General features: G+C 43.2%; 1 protein-coding gene across 4 annotated transcripts in view; it reads left to right on the top strand.

Moving 5' to 3' along the window:
• The window catches only part of Ermard (ER membrane associated RNA degradation), a 42,077-nt gene that overhangs the window by 3,999 nt on the left and 15,813 nt on the right, over nt 1–22,265 (top strand). For 2 of the 4 annotated variants that reach the window (XM_046449295.2, XM_046449293.1), the window contains exons 4-12: nt 565–666; nt 957–1,046; nt 2,687–2,784; nt 3,220–3,356; nt 4,114–4,228; nt 4,995–5,097; nt 10,429–10,458; nt 11,788–11,856; nt 13,127–13,300. In XM_046449295.2, the coding sequence (XP_046305251.1) occupies nt 565–666; nt 957–1,046; nt 2,687–2,784; nt 3,220–3,356; nt 4,114–4,228; nt 4,995–5,097; nt 10,429–10,458; nt 11,788–11,856; nt 13,127–13,300 (918 nt within the window). The remainder of the gene's footprint in view (nt 1–564; nt 667–956; nt 1,047–2,686; nt 2,785–3,219; nt 3,357–4,113; nt 4,229–4,994; nt 5,098–10,428; nt 10,459–11,787; nt 11,857–13,126; nt 13,301–22,265) is intronic. The other 2 variants (XM_046449294.1, XM_046449296.1) reach the window with 2 other exon arrangements.

Genomic DNA, 22,265 nt, shown 5'->3' with positions numbered 1-22,265 from the left:
GCTTTGTTTGTGAATGGTGAGTTGAAGGACGGATAGGTGGTTTGGGGTCCAACCTAAATCTTATTTTTGCTTTTTTGTTAGGTTTTCTTTGTTTTTCAGTTGACATTAAATGACCACCATAAAGCAGTATTTTTAACAAGTCTAATTCTGAAACAAATTGAATTTCCTAATTTGGAATAGGAGTATTATTGCTTCTGTATTTGTAGCAGTTCTTTTAAGTGTAGATTGAGCTGCCTTATGTTTATCTGTTTATTAGGAACTAAACCTAATCATAATGGGAATGAAATGTAGGTCAAGATGTTTGACTTTTCAGTTCACAATTATGCCAGATTTATAGTTTTTGATAAGCATCTAATAAAAAAAAAACCTTTGAAAGAACTCCCTGAGCATTAAAGTGTTTTCTTTGACTTTCAGGCACTGTAATAGTTAAAGAAAAATATTCACTTATACCAAAAACATTTTAATATAGTTGAAATCTTCACAGATTGAAATGTCAATAAGTAGTATTGTTTTTAGAAATGATTCTTATTGAATGAGTTCTAATATGTATATTATTCTAAATAGTTGTTTCCTGAAATATTTGATGCCTTGGGAAGCCTACCGTCTCCTGCCATCTCTCTTAGTTTAATGAAGTTGACCTCATGTCTAGAGCGATCCTTAGGTGATGTAAGTGAGAAAACTGTTTTATTACTGGTCCATTAAATTATGTGTATGAATGTGAAACTATTCTTAAGTCACCTGTAAGATTTCTTGATTTGAGTTATCATTTTCCTATTAAATACAACAATTTGTTATCTAGATTGTCATTGTTTTTCTTTTTTGAGTGATTATGAAATCATGACATTTTTGTCAAAAGTATTCTACACCTTTGATCTGTTCATACAGCTGCTTTGTAGAGAGTTCTCTGTCTTGCATCCATTGTCTCACAACGTGGTTGCACGACTTTTTGTTTCTAGGTGTTCTTACTGATTGGGAAGGAATGCCCTTTTCTCTTAAGAGATCTGCTTGCATCAGCGGAGCTTGCTCAGGTCTTCGGGCAGTCTGTGGTGAGCTCATTCACTCAAAACCTACAATAAGCATGGTGCAAAGCACTTTTGTTCTTCCAAAGCACATTTTCCCTTTCAGAAGGGCTTCTCTTCCACCCCCACAAAAGGTTGCCTATACTGATTCTGATGGTGGTAGAATAAGCTCTGGGGCCCAGACAAAGGGACAACTTGAGGCATATTGCTTTCATTTGTCACATATTTATTATTATAATATAAACACAATGCAGAATATATTTTTTATATTTTTCTATTTTGAAGGGTTCTGCACCCTTCAAAATAGTGTTACTGAAGTTTTACTCTTGAATATCAGTGTTTTGACATGTGGGAATTTATGTTCTCTGCAACCATTTAGACTTACAATGAAAAAAAAAAATGAAACTGTTGATACAAAATCATTCAGAGCATGGACTTTTTAAGAGTCTTCTAGAGGGCATATGACCGTGAGACTTAAGACTCATAGGTTACCTTTAGGCTTCCGAGTGGGCAGGTCCAGCTAAAGTGAAAGCAGGGCATCCATGTAGGAAGCTGAATGGGCAGCAGAGCTGGTGGGAAGCTCTGGGTGCCTTTTTAGGGATGAGACATGGTTTCCAGTGAAGCTCTCCCACTGTATCCTGGATCTTCCCCTCATCAGCTTGGGGATTTTTCTTTCTTGTGGAGCACGTGGGATGAGGATACAGTGTGAACCTTGTTAGGCTGAATTCATGAACAGATTCTGTTTCTTTGGTCTGTTCTTTGTGACTGCCTTTATGCTGTCCGTCTCTTGCCCACCTACAGGTACTTGGCTTCTGATGTCTGTCATTTTTGATTGCCCTCATGCTGTATGCCAGGAGTCTCCAGCGGACAGCAGAGACCTCTGAGGCTGCCCTGGAGTCCTGGCTGCTAAGTGCTCTTCTGTTAGGCTCAACCTGCGGGTTCTGGTTCTGCTCTCTGTGGGAAGTTCAGAACACACTGCTTTCCTCTTCTCAGGAGCAGTTTCCCCTGCAAATGCAGACCAGTTTCACCTCTTGAGATGTGACCGTTCTTTCTCCTGGTTAAGGCTTGGTGTCATGATTCTTTAGTCTCTCAGTGGTTTCCACTGTGCTGGATCCAAAGTGTGGTGCTGCACAGCAGGGCAGGGTCCTGTAAAGGGTGTCCTCTTCACCCACAGAGAGGGCTGAAAGCAGGTGAGCCATGAACTGGGGCCAGGAGGCAGCACACAGGACCTAGCTGTTGGCCTGGCTGGGCCTGCCGTCTTCTCCCTCTTGCCACATGTGCACATGCTACCTAGTGCCACGTTTCTGTTCATCAGTTTCTATTCTACTTGGTTGTTGGGCACCTTTGATCCATCATGTCAGAGCAGTGTATCATCTCCCATCCCCGTGACTAATGTAGAGTTCCTGGCTCTGCACAATGGGAAGAGTCTAGTGCCTTCCTCCAGGGTGCTCCTGAGAATGGAGGAGCTCCTGGGTCGTGCAGACTGGGCCTGGCTCATGTTAAACACTCTACAGCTATTGGGTTCATTATTATCACTGCCTAACCAAGGTCAAACTGTTGGATATGTTAAGCAAAAAAGCAAACATCATTTCAGTATTGTATTGGTTTATTCCAAAATTTGGTAATGGCTTAATCATTCAGTGGTCTGCTGTCTTTTCATGGACTAGATGAATGTGCTCAAAGTGTTCATTGGCTCTCCCTGTGGACTCAACCTGCGGAATGTCTTATGGCATGGGTTTGCATCGCCACAAGAAATTCCCCCAAAGTAAGTGTCTGGTGAAGTAATTTTTTTTTTTTCTTTTTGATCTACTTAAGAGTTTGTTTTATCTTGAATTTTGTGAGACGGAAAGATGCATTTTGTGAAAGGTCAGAGTTTCAGACAGGATTTTGAGAGCCTGTTGCAAGTTAATGTCAGAGTCCCCCAAAGTGAAAGGGCTTTCAAGGCTTGGAACCCCAGAGGCCATCCAGGTCTCCAGGATGTGGTGGTGCACATTAAACACCACGGGTGGGGAGAAGACTCACAGTTCCTGAGATATTGCTCTTCTAGCCTTTGCACAACTCAATCCTTACATCTAGAAAGAATTTTCTGCACTTCAGATTTGCTTTCTTAATTTTGAACTTTTTTTTTTTTTTAAAAGTAAAGCTTTCTGTATATATGACTGATTCATTCTTCCAACATTTCTGTGGCATTTTCTCCCAGATACTGTTCAATGATGCTGCTGTTGACAGCAGGATTGGGTCAGTTACTCAAGAGTTACCTTCAACACACAGAGGTCACACTGGAACATCGTTCTTTTGTAACTCTAAAAAACTTAGAAGATTTGATTGTTTTTCCTGGCAAGTACTACATTTCATATTCCCCGCCTTGGTGTGTCTTTGTGGAGGTGTTTGTAACTATCAGTAGCAACAGACCTGAATTTTTGAGGTGGAATAAAGTCGTTGTTCTCCAGTAGCAAGATGGCTCTTTTTTATGTTTTTAAATATTTGGTTTAGTTGTAGATGGATGGCATGCCTTTATTTAATTTATTTATTTATATATGGCATTGAGGATGGAACCCAACATGCTTCACATGTGCTAGGCAAGCACTCCACCACTGAGCTTCAACCCCAGCCCTGAAGAACCTCTTTCCTCCTCTCCAGAGCTGCTGTGGGGCTAAGAATCAGACTGCATGAATCAGGTCATCCGAGCCAGCCTGCTCCTCAGGCTTGCTGGTGCACAAACTGCTTAGGGTTTGTTAGTGGTGTGTTTTTTCTCCTTTACACCCCGAGTGCGTTTGTGCTCTGATGGTTGTAGTATAAAGGCCTTCGTCTTCTGAATGTTCGTGTGCTTTCCTGTCAACCCAAGCCCTTCTGCAGTTGCTGTTTCTGATCACTGGAGACAAGCAGTGGTCCACGTGCCCTTTGTGCAGGCCCCCTGAGGCCTCTGCTCTCGGCTGTGGATCAGATGGTCTTCCTCTTTGAGGGTTCTGCACCGCCACAGGGGTCTCAGTCATCTGCTTGAGGGGCTGATTTATTGGCATCTCTCCCCCAGTGTGTTCCCATCTTTTTCAGTTGATTAGTGTGGTTGTATTTACAGGTTTTTGCTGTTTTACAGATGTGACTTCTGAGGTACTTTGGGTACTAGAACGAGTGATGATGAAGTCCACCTTTATATTAAAAATCATGTTACCATATTGGAAATTTGCACTGACCAAGTTCACATCACACAGGTAACTGAAGGGAGCCTGACAGTGTGCTTTGATGGTCGGAGGCCAGGCCTCCTCAAGGCACTGCACCCTCTGGCTCTTCTGCTGTTGGGTCGAAGTCAAGAGAGGTGGGGCTGAATTGAGAGTAGACCAAACATAAAACACCTCTCAGAGTCACTCAAAAGACAGCTCATAATTGTGTTTTAAACATTAGGCATCATCCTTTTGGTATAGTTGATGTTATTTTAGAATCAACTCTACTAATTTTTGAGTTCTTCCTGTAAGAGAAACATTGAGTCCAACATCAGAGAGTCGTGGAACAGATAAGGAAGCTTGGTCCCCGGAACAGACTCTGCACGAGAGCAGAGCATGGGCTCAACACGCATGGGCGGGGGGGGCAGGGACGGCATGAGTGGGCTCATCTTTGTCCCTCTCTTCCCCGAGGGCTGCACCATGGTGCATTCATTTTTAAGCCTTCACAGCCCACCCACGTCTTTGTGTTTGAGTGATTTCAGAAGTGATGAAACAAGTAAGAGAGCTCTAGTGATCTTTTATTCTTCTGAAGCTACTAAATGTGGGTCATAAAACAATAAAATACCAGGAAATGTTTTTCGAATCACTAGTCTAATGAAACTTTGATTCTGATTTTATTTTTTTCTCATATCAGCAGGGGATATTGTCTTTTAATACCACATTGGTTAACCTGGACTGTAGCGTATTTATTGAGATATTTGTGCTGATGTTTGTCTTTGAATGTGGAGTTTTGCTGATCTTTCCTGCAATTTCACAGGTTTGCTGACTGCACCATCTTGTTGCTGTCCCAGCTGGAGGCTGGACTTCGGAGGGTCTTCGCTGCAGTTAACCAGTGCCCAGACAGACTCCTGACTGCCGAGGTGTGTGTGTTTTTGCTACGTGATGTTGTTGCTGTGTTGGCAGTTTTTTGTGGCCAATTAAAAGTTTTAGAAAGTATTTATCCCATTGTATTTGTCATTCAAGTGTATTTTTTAGCTAAGAACTTTCTTTGGAAGCCTTCTCTATCCTTTTTTTGTGGTTTCCTATTAACAGTAACTTTTAAACAATCGGAACTTACTTGAATCATGACTGTTTGGGATAGTTTTCTAGTATTTCCAGATGGTCTTTTAAACTTGATGATGCCATGAAAGAACTAGCACTCTTCTCCTTCTAGCTATCTAGTGGCAGATGAATTCAGTCCCGCAAGGTGGTTGTCACCCCAGTGTGGTCCAGTGAGTGGGAACACCACCATAGACCCGTGTGCTCGTGACATGTCACCTGCCACACAGGCAGACTGGGATTGTTATCCAACTCCCTGAGCTTTGGTTTCTTCACCTTAAAGAGTGGAGTAGTATTGCCTTTGAAGGGAGTTGTGGGATTTGGGGTTGGCTTGTGTGAAGCACCTAGGAAAGCACATAGAACAATTTTGTGCACACACTCATGTTCACACATGCATGTGCATGCCACACAAGCATTGTTTGTGTGCACACTGGCATTGTTGCTTCAGAGTTTCACAGGAGCCCCTGGTGCCTTGTCTGAGCCAAGCATTTCTCAAGTTTCCAGCCTCCCTCCTCTGGCTTTATAGTTTCTGCCCCTTCATAATGGCTAAGATGAGCTTCTGCTGCTAGTGACAGAGGTCCCCAAATAGCATGACTGCAAGATGGAAAAGAGGACAGGAGCACTTCTGCCCTGGTGAATAGAGCACCGTGCTGTGATGGCAGTGCTCGACTGCCACAGTGCCCTCCCTGGGCCTCTGCTGGAAGAGGCTGTGCCTGCCCAGTGAGCGGTTTCTGCCTGGTGGCTCCTGCCAGCTGTATCTGCCATCATATCTGCATGAAGGATGAAGGTATGCATGCACTTCCTGGAGACAGATGCCCTGCTCCCTCCTGGCTGAAGCTTAGTTGCCACTCACTGCCCAGGAAATGGGGAAAGTTTGTGTGTGGTCAGGCTCAGAGTAGGAGAGTCAGTTGGTGGAGAAAGTTGGGGTGAGCATATTATGGGGTAAACGGAGCAGCACCACACCTCAGATTCTCATTTCTCCTCCTAGTTTAGCTTCTCCATGTGAGCATTCCTCAAACCTGTGTTCTCAACCCAGATTTTCACCCTGGATAAGCCTTCACAATTCCATGCCATAAATTGTCACATTTCTGGGATCAAAGATAATTCAAACTATTTTTGAACCTAATGAAAATGAAAATTCAACCTACCTGAGGTTTGTGTACACAGTGAAAGCAAGTCACAGGTGTTACTGCCTTAAACATTTGGGACCCCCAAGGCATGGTCTCCACATTTCCTCAGTGCTGTCCACTGAATATTTTCACATTGTTTTCCACAGAGACATAAGTTTGCTTTATTTAGAAAGGCATATCCCCCCCCCCCCTGCTCCCCAACAAATTGTGTTCTTGGATGTTCCTGTTGTCGCCCTCATAGTTGTAGTCTCTGGCACTACACAGCAGACTGCCTGTGCCTTCCCTGTAGTTTATCTCCTGGTCTCTTCTGACCACCTTACCCTCTCCTTGTTAGGCTGAGACCTCCCCAGCTGCTCTCACGTCCTCTGGGTTCATCTCCAGCTAGTCTTCATGGTCCTCCCTGCTCTATTCACATACCTCCACTAATTATTTTCTGAAAGATATTCTTAGGTCATTTGTGGTTTTCACCTGCTTGGACACCTTCTTTGGTGCCTGCCAAGTGGGGTTCATGCTTCCCTTGTGGTGTGTGAAGAGACCACCCACTTTAGTTTTGTTTCCTGTCGGACCCCTGGCATAATAACAGCTCTTCTCAGTTCAACAACGTATCTGTCTTTTCTCAAGCTTTGCCCGTGGCTCCTGCCTGATAGCTCCAGGCCAGCGCTCTGGCCACAGTGACCTCTGGAGCCTCGTCTGCTCAAGTGATGGCTGCTCTTCTCTCTTCTGCTCTGTTCTGTTTTCTCTCTTCTGCTGTGTTCTGCCTTCCGTATATGCGTTTTAGGAGTTATCTTCATGGCTCTTGAGACTGGGACCTTGCATTGCTGCCCTGGTGCCCATACGCAGGGCCTCAGGTATAGACTGCTCAGGACGTGGTTGGGAGAGAAGCTCCCCTCTCTTTGTGGCATGCTTCACAGCTCTCACTTGATCTCTCTTGGAATTGGCCACATTGTAGTGTGCTCAGTCATCGAGGGACCTTGTGGAATAAGTAAATTTTGCTGTATGGTTTTGGACTACACAAATGAATAGTGTAACTGCACAAAGGGTATAATTCATTAAAGACCATCTCAGGTTTTAGCCCAAGCTTTTATCTGGAAGAAACAGGATTGGTTCACAGGATGGTATGTTTGTGAAACGGCTCTCTGAGCCTTATTAAGTGTGTTTGTTCACTGAGTTTTTGTTGTGGTGTAAGTCTCCTCAAGATCCATGGGAGATAGGAATACAGGCAGGACCATGTTGGTCAGCTTTCTCATGATCGTAAGGACACATAACCTACTTTTGCAGAGACGAGGTTTGTTTTGGCTCACGGGGTTGGTGGTTTCAGTCTGTAGCTGGTTGGTCTTATTGTTTTGTGGCCTGTGGCAGCACATCCACTCTCATGTGTGCCATGCTGGGGACCAAGCCTTCAGCTATGGACCTTTGGGGGACATTCATGATCCAAACTACAGAAATGACTTTTTTTAACCTATTCTTAAAATTGATACATGGAAACATAAAAAGTCTGCATATTATAGGGTACCATGTGCTGCTTTGAACATGTATATATTAGGTAATATTTAAATCAGGTTAAACCTACCTACCTCCTATGGTACTGGGGATTGAACCCCGGGGTGCTTAACCACTGAGCCACATCCTCAGCCCTTTTTAATATTTTATTTAGAGACAGGGTCTCACTGAGTTGCTTAGGGCCTTGCTGAATTGCTGAAGCTGGCTTTGAACGTGTGATCCTCCTGCCTTAGCCTCCCCAGCTACTGAGATTACAGTTGTGCACCACTGCATCTGGCTCTTGTAGCATTTTGAAATGTGTGGTGCATTTTCATTACATCTGGTCACCCTGCTGTACTGTAGCACACCGGAACTTCTTGCTCCTACCTATGACTCAGCACCCACTGGCCTACCTCTCTGCCCCCCACTCCCCAACTTTCCCCACTTCTGGAGACACCCTTCTGCGCTCAGCTCCGGGAGATCAACCTCGCCAGCTTACACTTGGACTGAGATCACACGGTGCCTGTCCCTCTGAGCCGGGCTTAGTTCTCCTGGCACAGTGATCTCCAGGCCCATCTTCTTGTACACGACAGGGTCGTCCTTCTGTGGCCGACTCGTGCTCCATGGGGCACATGCCCGGCCCCTTCTCTGTCCACCCTCAGCTGATGGACACTAGACCTTCTGTGAGTAGAGCTGCAGTGACCCAGGGAGAGCCGGTGTCCCTCAGCACACTGACTCCTCTCCTCTGGACGTGGACCTAGCAGTGGGATGGCTGGGTCACGTGCTAGTTCTACTGTTGGTGTTTCAGGGAATCTCCGTGTGGTTTTCCACGCTGGCTGTGCTGATTTACACTCCCACAACAGTGCAAGGGCCCCTTTCCTCCACCTGCTCGCCAGCGGTCACCTTCAGTCTTCTTGGCAATGGCCATTCTCACTGGAGCCTGGTGAGGGCTCACGGTGGTTCTGATCATAAGTCCCCAGGGTTTAGTGATAATGAGCGTTTTTTCTATGTACCCATTGGACATTTGAATGTCTTCTTTTGAGAAATGTCTGTTTAGGTCTATAACCCATTTTAAATCACATTATTGGTTTTTGCTTCTGAGTTTTTGAGTTCTTTGGGTTACTTGATATCAGCCTTTGTCAAGTGTGCAGCTTGCAGATGTTTTCTTCCTTCTTTAGGCTGTTTATTCACTCTTGATAATTTCCTTCACTATGAAGAAGTTTTTTTAGTTTGTTGTAATGATTTTTTTATCTATTCTTGCTTTTGTTTCCTGTGCTCTTGAAGATTCTTGCCAATTCCAATGTCCTGAAGCATTCTCCTGTTTTCTTCTGGTAGTTTCATGTCTTTCATTTACGTCTCTCATTTATTGTGAATTTGCGTTTGTAGCTGGTGGGATGCACATCTGGCTTCTTCTGCATGTGGATGTAAATTTTCCCAGAATTTCTGACTTCTAAGGGCTTATCCATTAGGAGTGAGGCAGAGAAGATGTTTATACTTATTTCATAAAATCAGGTAGAAATTTATCACGTAATTTCTGGCAATAAATGAGATCCTTTGTAGAAATATTTAGTGGGCAAGAGGATATTTAGAGTATAACTCAGGAAAAATTTTAGGCCATCAATACAGGTTTGAGAGCTAAAACTTACAAATTTTAGAGCCATTTACATACTCAAAAATGTTGAAGAACATTGATAGTACATGTTGAATAGCCCCAGTTCAAAACCCCAAAGTAGCTAAAGTGTGAACTTTCTGAGTGTTGACACAATGTCACTAGTAGAGAAGCCCACATCTGACTTCGGGATGGGGTGCAGCCAGCATACGCGCACTGATGCCATTGTGTGAGGTCACCTTCTAATGGTGCGCGTGAGTTGCATGAGCTTGACCTGGTGCCATCCCCATGGTATCACATGGTGCCCATACAGATACCCTAACCCCTGAGTGGGTCAAGAGAGACGCAGCTGTGTCCCGTGGAAAGCAGGTCACTGAGCAACGAGCAGGGCGGCATTTCTGAGAGCTGGCCTAGACAGAGTGCTGGCTTCGTCACACTGTGGGGAGATACTGACCATTTTGTAGAGAAAACACATGTCTACGGGGTGAAGTAAGGTGGTGGGGTGGCGTTGAGCTTGGCTCAGATCTCTGGGGAGCCTGCCTTGGGGTCTGTGCCACACTGCTGTCCCCATCATGCCACTCAGGCCATGTGCTAGAGAAAGTGCCAGACTGTTCTTGCATGTGCTGATACCAGTCATCAGCAGGAGTCCTCTGTTGGTGTGGACAGTGATTTGGTAAGGTCTGGGGTCCTCGACCTGGGAATTAACAGAGCTAACGTACTGGTAAAGGCAGTGTTCTAACATATCCAAGTTGTCAGATTTGGTGAATTTCATTTTTTTAAATAACATAATTGTTTGCCCATAAGTATTCTAGATGAAGGTCATTTTCACCAGATTTCAGTTTTGTGGCATGACCATAACCTTTTCTACTTTGAATAATGTTACTTTATTATATTTTGCTTTAATCATTTCTCTCCATTTTTTCCCTTTTCTGCAGTCAACAACTCTTTATACTACCTTTGATGAAGTAAGTAGCTAGATTTATGTGGTGATTTGGAACAAAACATTCTCTTATTTTAAAATACAAATTAAGATACAAACACAAACATAGAGATTAGCCCCAGATCACGTTTATAGGAAAATGTTCATAGTAATAAAAGCATAAAAATCTATGCTAGATTTAAATTAACTTTCAGGCTGATGTTGAGACCCAGAATTACTAATCCACTTTCTAAAGTTACCAGAATGCAAAGTTTGAAAATGCCAAGGGATATTGATATTATTGGCTGCACTTATTTAGAGGCTTACTTTGTGTGTGTGTGTGTGTGTGTGTGTTGGAGCGGGGGCGGGGTGGAAGGAACCCAGGGGAACTCTACCACTGAGCTATATCTCTAGCCCTTTGTATTTTGAGACAGGGTCTCACTGAGTTGCCTGGGCAGGCCTCAAACTTGCAATCCTCCTGCCTCAGCCTCTTGAGTTGACATGATCACAGGTATGTGCCACCGTGCTATATGCCACCGTGCGCAGTACCTGGGAGGCTTGCATTTTAGATTTCAGGTTAGCTTTGAATTTTTGCATGTGGAACATACCTCATCTACTACTATGTGTTTACATTGTGTGCTGATGCATTTAATCTGTGCATTGAGGGATGTGATTCTAGAGCAAAAATCTAGAATGGTAAGAAGCACAATTAAAAGTATCTTGTGTGGCCCGTAAGTATTGACACTTTCTGTGTGCGAGCCCTGGTGGTGATTCTTTTGCCCCTGGAATGTGGCACAGATAAGGTGGTTGGGAAAGCCAAGGGAAAGCCAGAGGCAGAGCTGTGCACCTGCAGGTCATTTGGCCTGAGACATGACCACTGGGTTCTTAAGTGTGCAGTGGAAGTTAGAAAATGGCTGCTCACCTCAGGTGCGTCCCATTGGTGAGCAATTTGCTGTGAACTTCAATACGTGATGCATTTGATAAAGAGGTGTTAGATGGTAAAGTTGGATGGTAAAGTCAAAGCTGTATAAGGTCAGGTCCATAGTTCTAGGTCAGGGTCATTGGATTTCAAAGTCCACGGTGAGTAAAGAGTGATTTAGGAAGTGACCAATGGGTGTGCAGGCATGTACAAACACACAGAACTTGCAGTCAAAGAATGTACCTTCAGTATTTAACATGCTATATTAGTTTCAAACAAATCAAGTGAATAAGGGCAGTTTTAAAAACATAGCAGCCACTGTTTAGGAAAATTGTTCTTAACCAACATAATTACTTTAGGAATACTGATATTTTAATTGTATGTGTGGGTGTATGAATGAGACTGTGCCTATATGTGTGGGTGGTTCAGTTTAACAGTTTATTTTGGGTGTTTTAGATATTGGCAAAACACATGAACGATGGCAGAATAAATCAACTTCCTCTTTTCCTTGGAGAACCTGCTATGGTAAGTATTTGACAGTTTCCAGCCTAGTGACTTCTGCTTATGAACATTTTCCACTTCTCTAGTCTAGGATTAAGTCATTTTGCTATGGTGCACTCTAGAACAGATCTGAGCCACACTGAGCCCAGCCTTGACCTGTCCCAGACCTGGCTGAGCCATGTCTCCATCCTGGGCTGTGTTCTGTAGCCTGGTTATTCTTGTCCTGTTGAAGGCCTGCTAACTTAGCTGCCATGTCCCAAAGCAGTATTTGCATTTGGTAGTTATATGTATTTGTGCTGTAGAGAAAGTAAAATATATGTGTAAAATATAACAGTAGATTAAAAGGATTGATCATGGGGTGAAGAAGAGAACCATTAATGTTTTAGAGTTGTTTTCTCCTTTCACTGTTTTGTACTTTAAGAAGATACTGTAGGGTCTGGGGATGTGGCTCAAGCGGTAGCGCTCTCGCCTGGCATGTGTGCGGCCCGGGTTCTATCCTCAGCACCACATACAAACAAAGATGTTGTGTCTGCTGAAAACTAAAAAATAAATATTAAAAAGTTCTCTCTCTCTCTCTTTAAAAAAAAAAGAAGAAGAAGAAGAAGATACTGTAATGACTGCTTCAGGCTTTAAGTAGATATGTATTCTTTCCACCTGAGAGTTGGAAGATCTAGATTCCAGTTTCTGGGTTCATGATGCTCTTCATCCATTCCTACTTTCAGACAATTTCCCTAGCATATCTGGTACTCAGTTCTATCCTGAGTCTCTGGGACTCCATCGGCAGCTTGCCCAGGACCCCTTTCCTTATAATCTGAGTGTGAAGCCTTGGGCATGTGCTGCTACAGTAAGAAACAGCTGTCTGTATCAGCTCAAAGAGGGAAGATTGGTCAACAGAGGAGCCCAAGGGAGAGAGAGGAATGAGGAGGCACTAGAGAGCTGTGCTTGTGCACATGAGAGCCGAGCCTTCTTGTGTTTAAAAGTTTGTTTCCAAATGCTGACAGTCCAGTTCCCTTCCCTGAGGAAGGGTGAGAGTAACAAAGGTGAGAGTTCCATCTGCCCCTTGGTGCTTAGTTCTCAGGTCCTCTCAGACTCTCTTGTCTGTGCATCCTGCTTGGTGCCTGGACAGTAGGGCCCTCCCATGACAATCCAGCCCTACAGCTTGATGAGCGCAGTCCTGGAGACCCACTTTTCCTATCATTCCACACGTGTAGGCGCGGCCCGTGTCTGCACCTTGCACTTGCTTCCCCTTCTGCCTGGAATGCTCACAGAACGTTTCCTCTTTATATTTTGTAAGGAATTTCTCTGGGATTTCCTGAACCATCAGGAGGGCCCCCGTCTGCGAGATCGTTTGAGCCATGGGGAGATCGACTTACTTGAGTTTCCAAGAGAAGCAGCAAGTCAGTTACTTGCCTTTTCCACAGTACTTGTGCTCAGATGTGCTGGTGAAGAGGAACTGTCAGCTTTTAAGGTACTGCACAGGGAAGAAGGTAGTTAGAGTCACTGTCACTCAGGAATGAAAGAATGTAGTTTATTTTTCAAGTGTAATTAATTATTAATAATCTTTTTATTGTTATTATTAGAAGCACAGCCAGCCATTGGCATCCACGTGCTTTCTGTGGGCACCCAGAGTGGGTCATAGGAAGGTGTGTTATGTTTGTAACTGGCATTTTTCATAAAACGTGCTTTGCTATCTTTATTCTAAAGTATTTTTTGTCACCTGTCTGGTGTTCTGCTTTGTCAGTGGAGCATCACTCATGCAAGCTGTCCTTGGTGGCACATGGATTATGACTCTGCTTGACACGGAAGGTTCCTAAGGAGGATGCTGAACTGAGCATCAGTGTGCATGCAGGCACCTGTGTGAGGGACCTGTAGAAACAAAGCTTTGAGCCTGGCATTCCTTTCCTTTTTTTTTAAGCAGTGAAAATTTAATACGTTTTTATTATGGAATAATAGAGCCAAAGACCAAGTAACATAGTAAAATGAAGGCCCTTATACCTATCTTCCTGAAGGCCTACCCTAACCCATATTTCAGGGGTACTGGCGATTGAAGCCAGGGCATTTGACCAGAACTTCATCCCCAGCCCTTATTTTGAGATGGTCTTCCTGAGTTGTCAAGACTGGACTCAAACTTGAGGCCATATGCACACATGAACTCCATTAGAAATTTATAAGAAGCTTTTCTTGAGGTTCTGGAGATCAAACTCATGGCCTCATGCCTGCAGGGCGCACTCTACTTGAGCCTTACTTCAACCCAAGAAAGCTAATGTGTTGTGCATGTCAATAATCCCCTGCCTACCAAATTGCCACTGGGTTTCAGGCAATAAAATCTGTACGTTTGAGGTGAAGAACACAATCTTAAGAATAAATCTGGATGTGGTGGACAGGCCTGGTGTCCTTCACCAGCTGCATCAACTCCTTCTGAACCTGGTCAAATTTCATGTGGTTGATCTCAGTCCAAAAACCCCAGAGGATTTTGTCAAAGCGCTCTAGAGGGGCAGGGTACTTCACTTGTTGGCAGGCTAGTGGTGTGCCTCAGCAGGTTCTTAAGAGCAGTCAGGGGGATTTGGTTTCCACAGAAACTGAAGGTTCTGAGCTGGGAACAGTGACCCAGAGCTGGTGAGATGGCATTTAGCTGGGACTCTGTTAGCTCACAAAACCCTAAGACCAGGGTCTCAAGGGTGTGTGCCACCTTATCCAGCAGGACCTGGAGGGGCTCAGGACTCATATCTTTTATGGAAAAAGAGCTGAGATACAGACACTTCAGTTGATCAGTGCTTGGACACATGGATAGATGCTTTAAATCCTTCTCCTTGAGCAGACAACCTCTCAGCGAGAGTGTTTTCAAGGGAGTCTGACTCCCTTCGTGCTTACAGGAGGATTTTGTGCAGCGCTCTGTAGAGGAAGAAGACGTTGTTCACATAGAGTTTGTGGAGGTTTTTCACCTTCCGCAGTTGAAGGCTGAATCTAGAGAAAACCACCTGTTTACCGAGTGGCTGGTGAAGACTTGCGGGCACAAATTGGAGAGATGGAGGACGCGAAGGTTCCTCATCTCGATCAGGCAAAAACAAAAATGTTCCATTATTTCTCGAGTCCAGTGCTGAGCATTCACCTCCAGTTCCTGCACGTAGTACAATGGCAGAGTCCTCAGGAATTTAGAGAGTTTCAAGTAGAAACCCCCGATCTGCAGCTTCTCGCAGTACATACGGACCATCCCCTTTCTCTCTTCTACCCACTCCCTGAGGCTGCCAAGGAATCTTTGGAAGACTTTGTCCAGATCGAAATCTATGAGGATCTTCAAGTGTGGCTTCAGGCTCTTTGGCTGCATTTCTCTCTTTCCTTTGGAGACGTGGCTTCTTGTGAGCAGGCGCCCAGTGGGGCTCTGGACCACTCATTGGAGCAGTCCTGATTCACTTCCCGAAAATCGATTGCTTTCAGTTTCCATTTCCTGGGGTGAACGTTTTGGGAAATCAGCAAGTTTAGCCCATTCAGTAGGGTTTTTAAGGCCTTCACATCACTTGTCTTCAGCAGGTACTCCACAGGCAAACAGGCCAAGGGGCAGGACAGCACCATCTTCTTGAGCATCTCCATGTGACCCCCTATTATAGCCTCCTTGTACGACTGCAGGGTGAGCACCCTGGGCAGGTACTCCAGATTGGGGATGGGCAAGGCCTTGTTGCATAGTACGTTCTGTAACACCAGGTCCTGGAGTGTGGGTCCAGTCCTGATGCTCATCCTGTTGACTGCTATCTGCACGTCTGGATGGAATGGTATGGCTCTCCAAGTGTCAACAGATCCAGGCAGTGACTCTTGATCCAGGATTCTTTCAACATTCCTTTCCTTTCCTTCCCCTTTCACTGGTGTGTGTTGGTCATGCAGAAGGTGGGTTTCCTTGTGGCACATTTGCACATGCACATCTTTTGATCAGGGTCACTCCCCAGAACCTCCCTTGCCTGCCCTCCCTTCCCTGTCCCCTTCTCTGCTCTAATGGTCTCCCTTCAAATTCATGATGTCCTTTTCCCCTCTAGCTTCCATGTATGGGAGAAAACATAGGAATTGTCTTTCTGAGTCTGGTTTATCTCACTTCACATTCTCCAGTTCCATCTGTTTCCTGCAAATGATATCCTAATTCTGTTCTTCTTTATGGCTGAATAAAACTTGGTTGTTATATATACCATTGTCTTTATCCATTCATCTGTCTGCAGACATCTAGGCGGATTCCATAACTTGGCTATTGTGGATTGTGCCTCAATAAATACAAGTGTGCAGGTATCTCCACAGTACATGTTAGTCCTATTTTTACTTTTTGAGGAACGTCTCTACTGATTTCCATAGTGGCTGGGCTAATTTAGCTTTCCAGCGACAGTGTGTTAGAGTTCCTCTTCCCTGCGTCCTCACCAGCATTTATTGTTTTTTGTATTTTTGTTGGCTGCCATTCTGACTGGGGTGAGGTAGAATCTCAATGTAGGTTTTTTTTTTTTTTTTTTTTTTTTTTAGTTTTTTTTGTAGTTGTGTAGGGACAAACCATCTTTATTTTATTTGTTAATTTTTATATGGTGCTGAGGATTGAACCCAGTGCCTGCCACATGCTAGGCAAGCGCTCTGCCACTGAGCTACAGTCCAGCCTCATTGTAGTTCTGATTTGCATTTCCCCGATGGCTAAAGATGAAGATTTTTTTTATATACAATTTTTGCCCATTTGTACTTCTTTTGAGAAGTTTCTATTCATTTGCCCATTTATTGAATGTGTTATTTGTTTCTTTTGGTACTGTATTTTTTGAGTTCTTCATATGTTTTCCAAATATTTTCCTTCCTCAGAAGATAGCTGACAAAGGGCTTTCTCCCCTTCTGTACGCTGTCGTAAGCCTGTTGTTTCCTTTGCTGTGCAAAAGCTTTTTGATTTGATGCATTCCCATTTGTCAATTATTTCATGAGCCATTCAGAAAGTCATTGCCTGAGTCTGTCGAAGGGCTTCCCCCATTTCCTTCCAAGAGTTAAAAATTTTCTGGTCTTACACTTAGTTCCTTGATCCATTTCAAATCGAGTTTTGTGCAGGGTAAGAGATAGGGATCTTGTTTCATTCTTCTACATGTGGGTATCCACTTTTCCCTGCACCATTTGTTAAAACTGCTGTCTTTTCTCCAACACCTGTATTGGCAACTTTGTCAAGAATCTGGTGACTATATCGGTGGATTTGTCTCTCTCCTGATTTATTCCATTAGTCTTGGTGTCTGTTTTTATGCCAACACCATGCTACTTTTGTTATTATGGCTCTGTAGTGTATGGGGTCAGGTATAGTGATGTCTCCAGTATTACTCTTTTTGCTCAGGATTACGTTGGCTGTTCTGGGTCTTTTATGCTTCTGTATGAATTTTTAGATTGTTTTTTCTAGATTTGTGAAATATGATATTGAAGTTTTGATGGTATTTGCATTGAATTTGTGGATTGCTTTCAATAATTTGCCACTTTACAGTATTTTAAAATGTGTTTGCTAATGTATTATAGTTCTGTGTAATAGAGGGATTCATTTTGACATAAAACAAATGCGTTTAACTTAATTTGCTCCATTTCAGGCTCCAGTACTTCCCCTTTCCCTCTCCTCTTTCCTTCCTCTATCTTCTTCTTCCTCCACTCTACTAGTCTTCTGTTATTGTTTAGATATGAGGTTTACCCCCAAACTTATGTGTGAGACAGTCCAAGAAAGTTTACGGGTGAAACAATTGGGTTATAAGAGGATTAAGCTGATCAGTGCATTAATTCTGAATGGATTAACTGGGTGGTAAGTGTAGGCAGGTAGGATGTGGCTTGAGGAGGTAGGTCACTGGGAGTGTGCCTTAGGGTGTGCATTTGTCCCTGGTGAGCAGAGCTCTTTCTGCTTCTTGATTGTCCTTCCTGAGCTGCCTTCCTCCACACACACTTCCTCCCGGGGTTCCGCCTCACCTCAGGGCCAGAGCGGTGAAGTTGGCCATCTGTGAACTGAGACCTCTGAAACTTTGAGTCAAACAAACTTTTCTTTGTTGTTCTTGTTGGGTCTTTTGGTCACAGTGATGAAAAACTGACTAAGGGAACTGGGGATGTGGTTCAGTTGGTAGAGTGCTTGCCTTGCATCCACAAGGCCCTGGGTTCAATCTCCAGCACCACCAAAAAAAAAAAAAAAAAAAAAAAATCTAAGACATCTTCCTTGTATTTATCACTGTTGTTTTAGTTGGTGCATTGTAGTTTTACATAAAAGTAGAATTCATTTTGATATATATATACAGGTACATAGCTTATTTTGGTCAATGCCTTTTTTTAATCTCTTTTATTCTTTTTACATAAAGGTGACAGTAGAGTGTGTTTTGACGTGTTTGTACATACACGGAGTATGACTTACTCTAGTAGGACCCCATTCTTGTGGTTGAACACGATGTGGAGTTTCACTGGTCGTGTATCATATATGAACACAGGAGAGTGATGTCCATCTGTCCTACTGCCCTTCAGTTCCCATCCCCTCCCTTCATTCTCCTTCTCTGCTCAGTGCTCTTTCCTGGGTCTCATTCTGCAGCTACCTCCTCCCACCTCTGTCCCTTTCTCTACTCCAAGGTTCTCCTTTCCATTTTCCCTTTTTTTTCCCCTCATTTCTCTGGCTTTGACCCTTGACCTGCTGAGTCTGCTCATCTCACTTACATGATGTGTATGACCTCACTGTGTACACACCACATTTTCTTTATCCCTTCATCTGTGGATGGGCATGCAGGCTGGTTCCTTAACTTGGCTGTTATGAATCGTGCTGTTCTAAACCTTGGTGTGCACCCATCACTATAGTATGCTGATTTTAGCTCTTCCATTTTAACAATATTAATTCTGCCAATGTATGAACATGGGAGGTCTTTCAATCTTCTAGTGTCTTCTTCAATTCCTTTTTCAGTATTCTACAATTTGTTTAGTGGTGTTCTTTTTTTTTTTTTTTAACCTCCATTAGATTTACTCCTAGGTATTTGATTTTTTTGAAGCTATTATGAATAGAATGGTGTTCCTGATTTTTTTCTTAGCAGATTCATTATTTGTGTATAGAAAAGCTATTGATTTTTAAATTTGGTTTTGTATTCTGCTGCTTTGCTGAATTTGTTTATCAATTCTAAGAATCTTTTGGTGCAGTCTTTAGGGTCTTCCTTATGTACCAGTAAGGATAATTTGACTTATTTCTTTCCTGTTTGTATTCTCTTTGTTTCTTCCTCTTGCCTAATTGCTCTGGCCAAAGTCTGATGAGGAGTGGTGAGAATGGACCTTCTTGTCTTGTTCCTGATGTTAGAGGAAATGCTTTTGGTTTTTCCCCCGTTCAGCTTGATATTACCTTTGGGTTTTTCAAATATAGCCTTTATTATGTTGAAGTAAGTCTATTGTATTCCTATTTCTTCAGGGTTTTTAACATGAGTGGGTGTTGAGCTTTGTTGAAGGCTTCTTCTGCATCTATTGAGAAGATCATGTAATTCTTGTTCTTGATTCTGTTTACGTGATTAGTAAACTTGCTAATTTGCTAACATTGAAACATTCTTGCATCCTTGGAATGAAACCTTCCTGACTGTGGTGTGTGATCTTTTTAGTATGTTGTTGAATTCATTTTGCAATGATTTTGTTTTAAGGATCATTGTTTCTGACTTCAGCAAAGATATCTGTCTGTAATGTTCTTTCCTGGATATATCCTCTTCTAGTGTTGGTACAGGATGATTCTAGCTTTGTAGAATGAGTTTGGAAGTGTTTCTTGCCTACCTATTTCATGACATAATTTGAGGAGCATTGGTGTTGGTTCTCCCTTTAAGGTCTGGCAAAATGCAGCCATGAATCAGACTAATTCTGGGCTTTTTTATTGGGAGATTTTTTTTTAATCGCTTTAATCTCTTGCTTCTTATTGTTCTCCTTAAATCTCCTTAAATATTCTATGCTCTCTTGGTTCAATTTTGGTAGGTTATATGTGTCTAGACATTTATCCATTTCTTCTAGATTTTCCTATTTATTGGAATATAAGCTTTCAAAGTAGTCCTTAATGATCCTCTCAGTTTCAGTGGTGTCTGTTTGATGAAGATGCAATTTTTTTTTTATCCCAATTTTGTCTCTCATTTTATTGATTTGGGTCTTCTGTCTTTTTTGGTTAGTTTAACTATGGGTTTATCAATCTTGCTCATCTTTTCAAAGAACCAACTCTGTTTCATTATTCCTTTGTATTCTTTTATTCTCTCTTTTACTAATGTCAGTTCTCATTTTTATTATTTCTTTACTTATAGTTTTAGAGTTGCTTTGTTTTTCTAAGAACTTAAGGTGTATCACTAGATTATTTGAGACCTTTCTGATTTTTTTAATGTAGGCACTTGTAGCTCTTGAAGAGGGAAATTTATAGCTATTTTTATAGCTAAATTTTCCTCTTAGAAATTTATAGCTGTGTATTTATTACCTTTGTATTTATTGCCTTTGCTGTATCCCACAGATTCAGGGATGTTCTGTTTCTGTTTTGTTTGATTCTAAGAATTAAAAATTTTTCCCTGATTACTTAAGTGACCCATTCATCATTCAAAAACGTATTGTTTGATCTCCATGTTCGTGTATATTTTCTGTAGTTTTTCCTGCTGTAGATATCTAATTTCACTTAATTATGATAAGTGCAAGAAATTATTTCAATTTTTTAAATATTTGCTAATTCTTACTTTATGGCCCAATATATGATCTGTTTTGGAGAAAGTTCTAAGAGCAGCTGAAAAGAAAGTATATTCAGCCCTTTTTATTTTTTTATTTTGAGGCTGGGTCTCAGGCAGCCTTGAACTTGCAATCCTTTGGACTCATCTTTCCTGAATAACAGATTACAGGTGTGCACCACCATGCCCAGTTTTAAAGTCACACTGTTATTGGCCTGTCTGTCCCTTATAGTGTGTGCCTTATAATTGTTATATCTTCTTGTTGGATGGTCCCCTTTATCAGTACATAATGGTAAATGTGACTTCTTTGTCTCTTCTAACTTTGTCTTGATGTCTGCTTTGTCAGATAAGAAAAGAGCTACTCATGCTGGGTGTCAGATTGCATTTGTTTTCCATCCTTAGTCTTGAATGTCTTTGCTGGTGAGATGTCTGTCTTGCAGACAGCATATCGTTGGGTCTTTTTTTTTATTCTGAAAGAACCAGTATGGTGCTGGTTGTGCTATGCATATTTATTCCATGTCAAGATCATCAGGCTGCTTCAAAAGCTTGCATGGAGCTATCCATGTAGTCCTCACCCTGCTGACTCCTGCTCATGCCTGGTAATGGGCCTGGGTGCTGGTGTGTTTTCTGGTGGCTCAGCACTCAGATTTGTCTTTGGCATGGAGGTGGCTTTGTGTGCTGGCTGGGGAGCTGCCACATGCCCAGAGCTGTTAACCCCTTCCTTTCTTGGCACAGCCAGGGTGGCCCTGGGACTCCACATGGCCTCCAGGTTACAGAGAGCTCCTGCTGGTGCAGAGGAGATGGGACCCTGGTGTCACTGTCTGAGTGGGGAGGCCTCCTTGGCATGGGTGATGGTGTGTGTGCATCCCAAGAAGACCTTGGCACGCAGGAAGGAATGCCACGCACCCCAGCAGTGCAGTGCACCCCACCACTCCACTGCTGCTGCTGGGAGACGGTGGATCTAGGTGGCTTTCAGATCTCAGCCATCTCACCGTGTGTGTATGATCTGTACAGCTGCTGCAAAGGCACTCCCCCCTGACAGTATCTTCTGCTATATCCAGGAAGATGTGAAGATTCAGAGATTCCTCTTTCTCAAAGCTGCAAGCTTAAGCATGACCTTCACACGGCAGCCTCCTGCCACAGTTCTCCATTTACAAGTTGAAAAGCGTGAGTGCTTCCCACACAGCCCACTGCCTCTCCAGCAGCTTCTCCAGCCACTTTTCCAGCCAGCTTTCCTCACTTGGTTCCCTCCCCTGCCCTGCCTTGTGCTGAGGAGCAGGTGCAGGTTCCCCCGAATGAGCCCCTTCTTGTTCTCTGCTCTAGTAGCCAGAATCTCGGAGTCACTCTGCATCTCTGTGAGTCAGGTGTTGGGTCAGGGTGGGCCTCCGTCAGCCACATGGGCAGCTCTTCTGCAGCTGTCTGGGCTCTGAGCTGAAGGCAGGACACACAGCCTGACTCTACCCTCCGTTCTGCCTCTTCCCATTTCTCTACTTGGTATTTTGATCTTTGGTGTCTGGAATTGTTTTAACTGCCTGTTGGAGTCTTTTGCTCCATGCTTTCTGTTTTACTGTTTCTGTTGGCTTCTTTTCCATTTTCAGGGCATACTGCTTATTATTTGTCTTTCGCATTTGACTCTTTTCTCTTTGGTGTTTGCATTTGGGTTATTTTTCTTCTTTCTTTATTTGTGTGTGCTACTAGGGATCTGGGGATTGAACCCAGGGGCACTTTACTACTGAACTACATTCCCAGTCCTTTTGTATTTTATTTTGA

Source organism: Marmota monax, unplaced genomic scaffold (assembly GCF_021218885.2).
Source record: "Marmota monax isolate L192 unplaced genomic scaffold, Marmota_monax_Labrador192_F-V1.1 WCK01_AAM20220418_F8-fsc00083, whole genome shotgun sequence".
Lineage (NCBI taxonomy): Eukaryota > Metazoa > Chordata > Mammalia > Rodentia > Sciuridae > Marmota > Marmota monax.
This window is presented reverse-complemented; position numbering and strand designations above follow the sequence as displayed.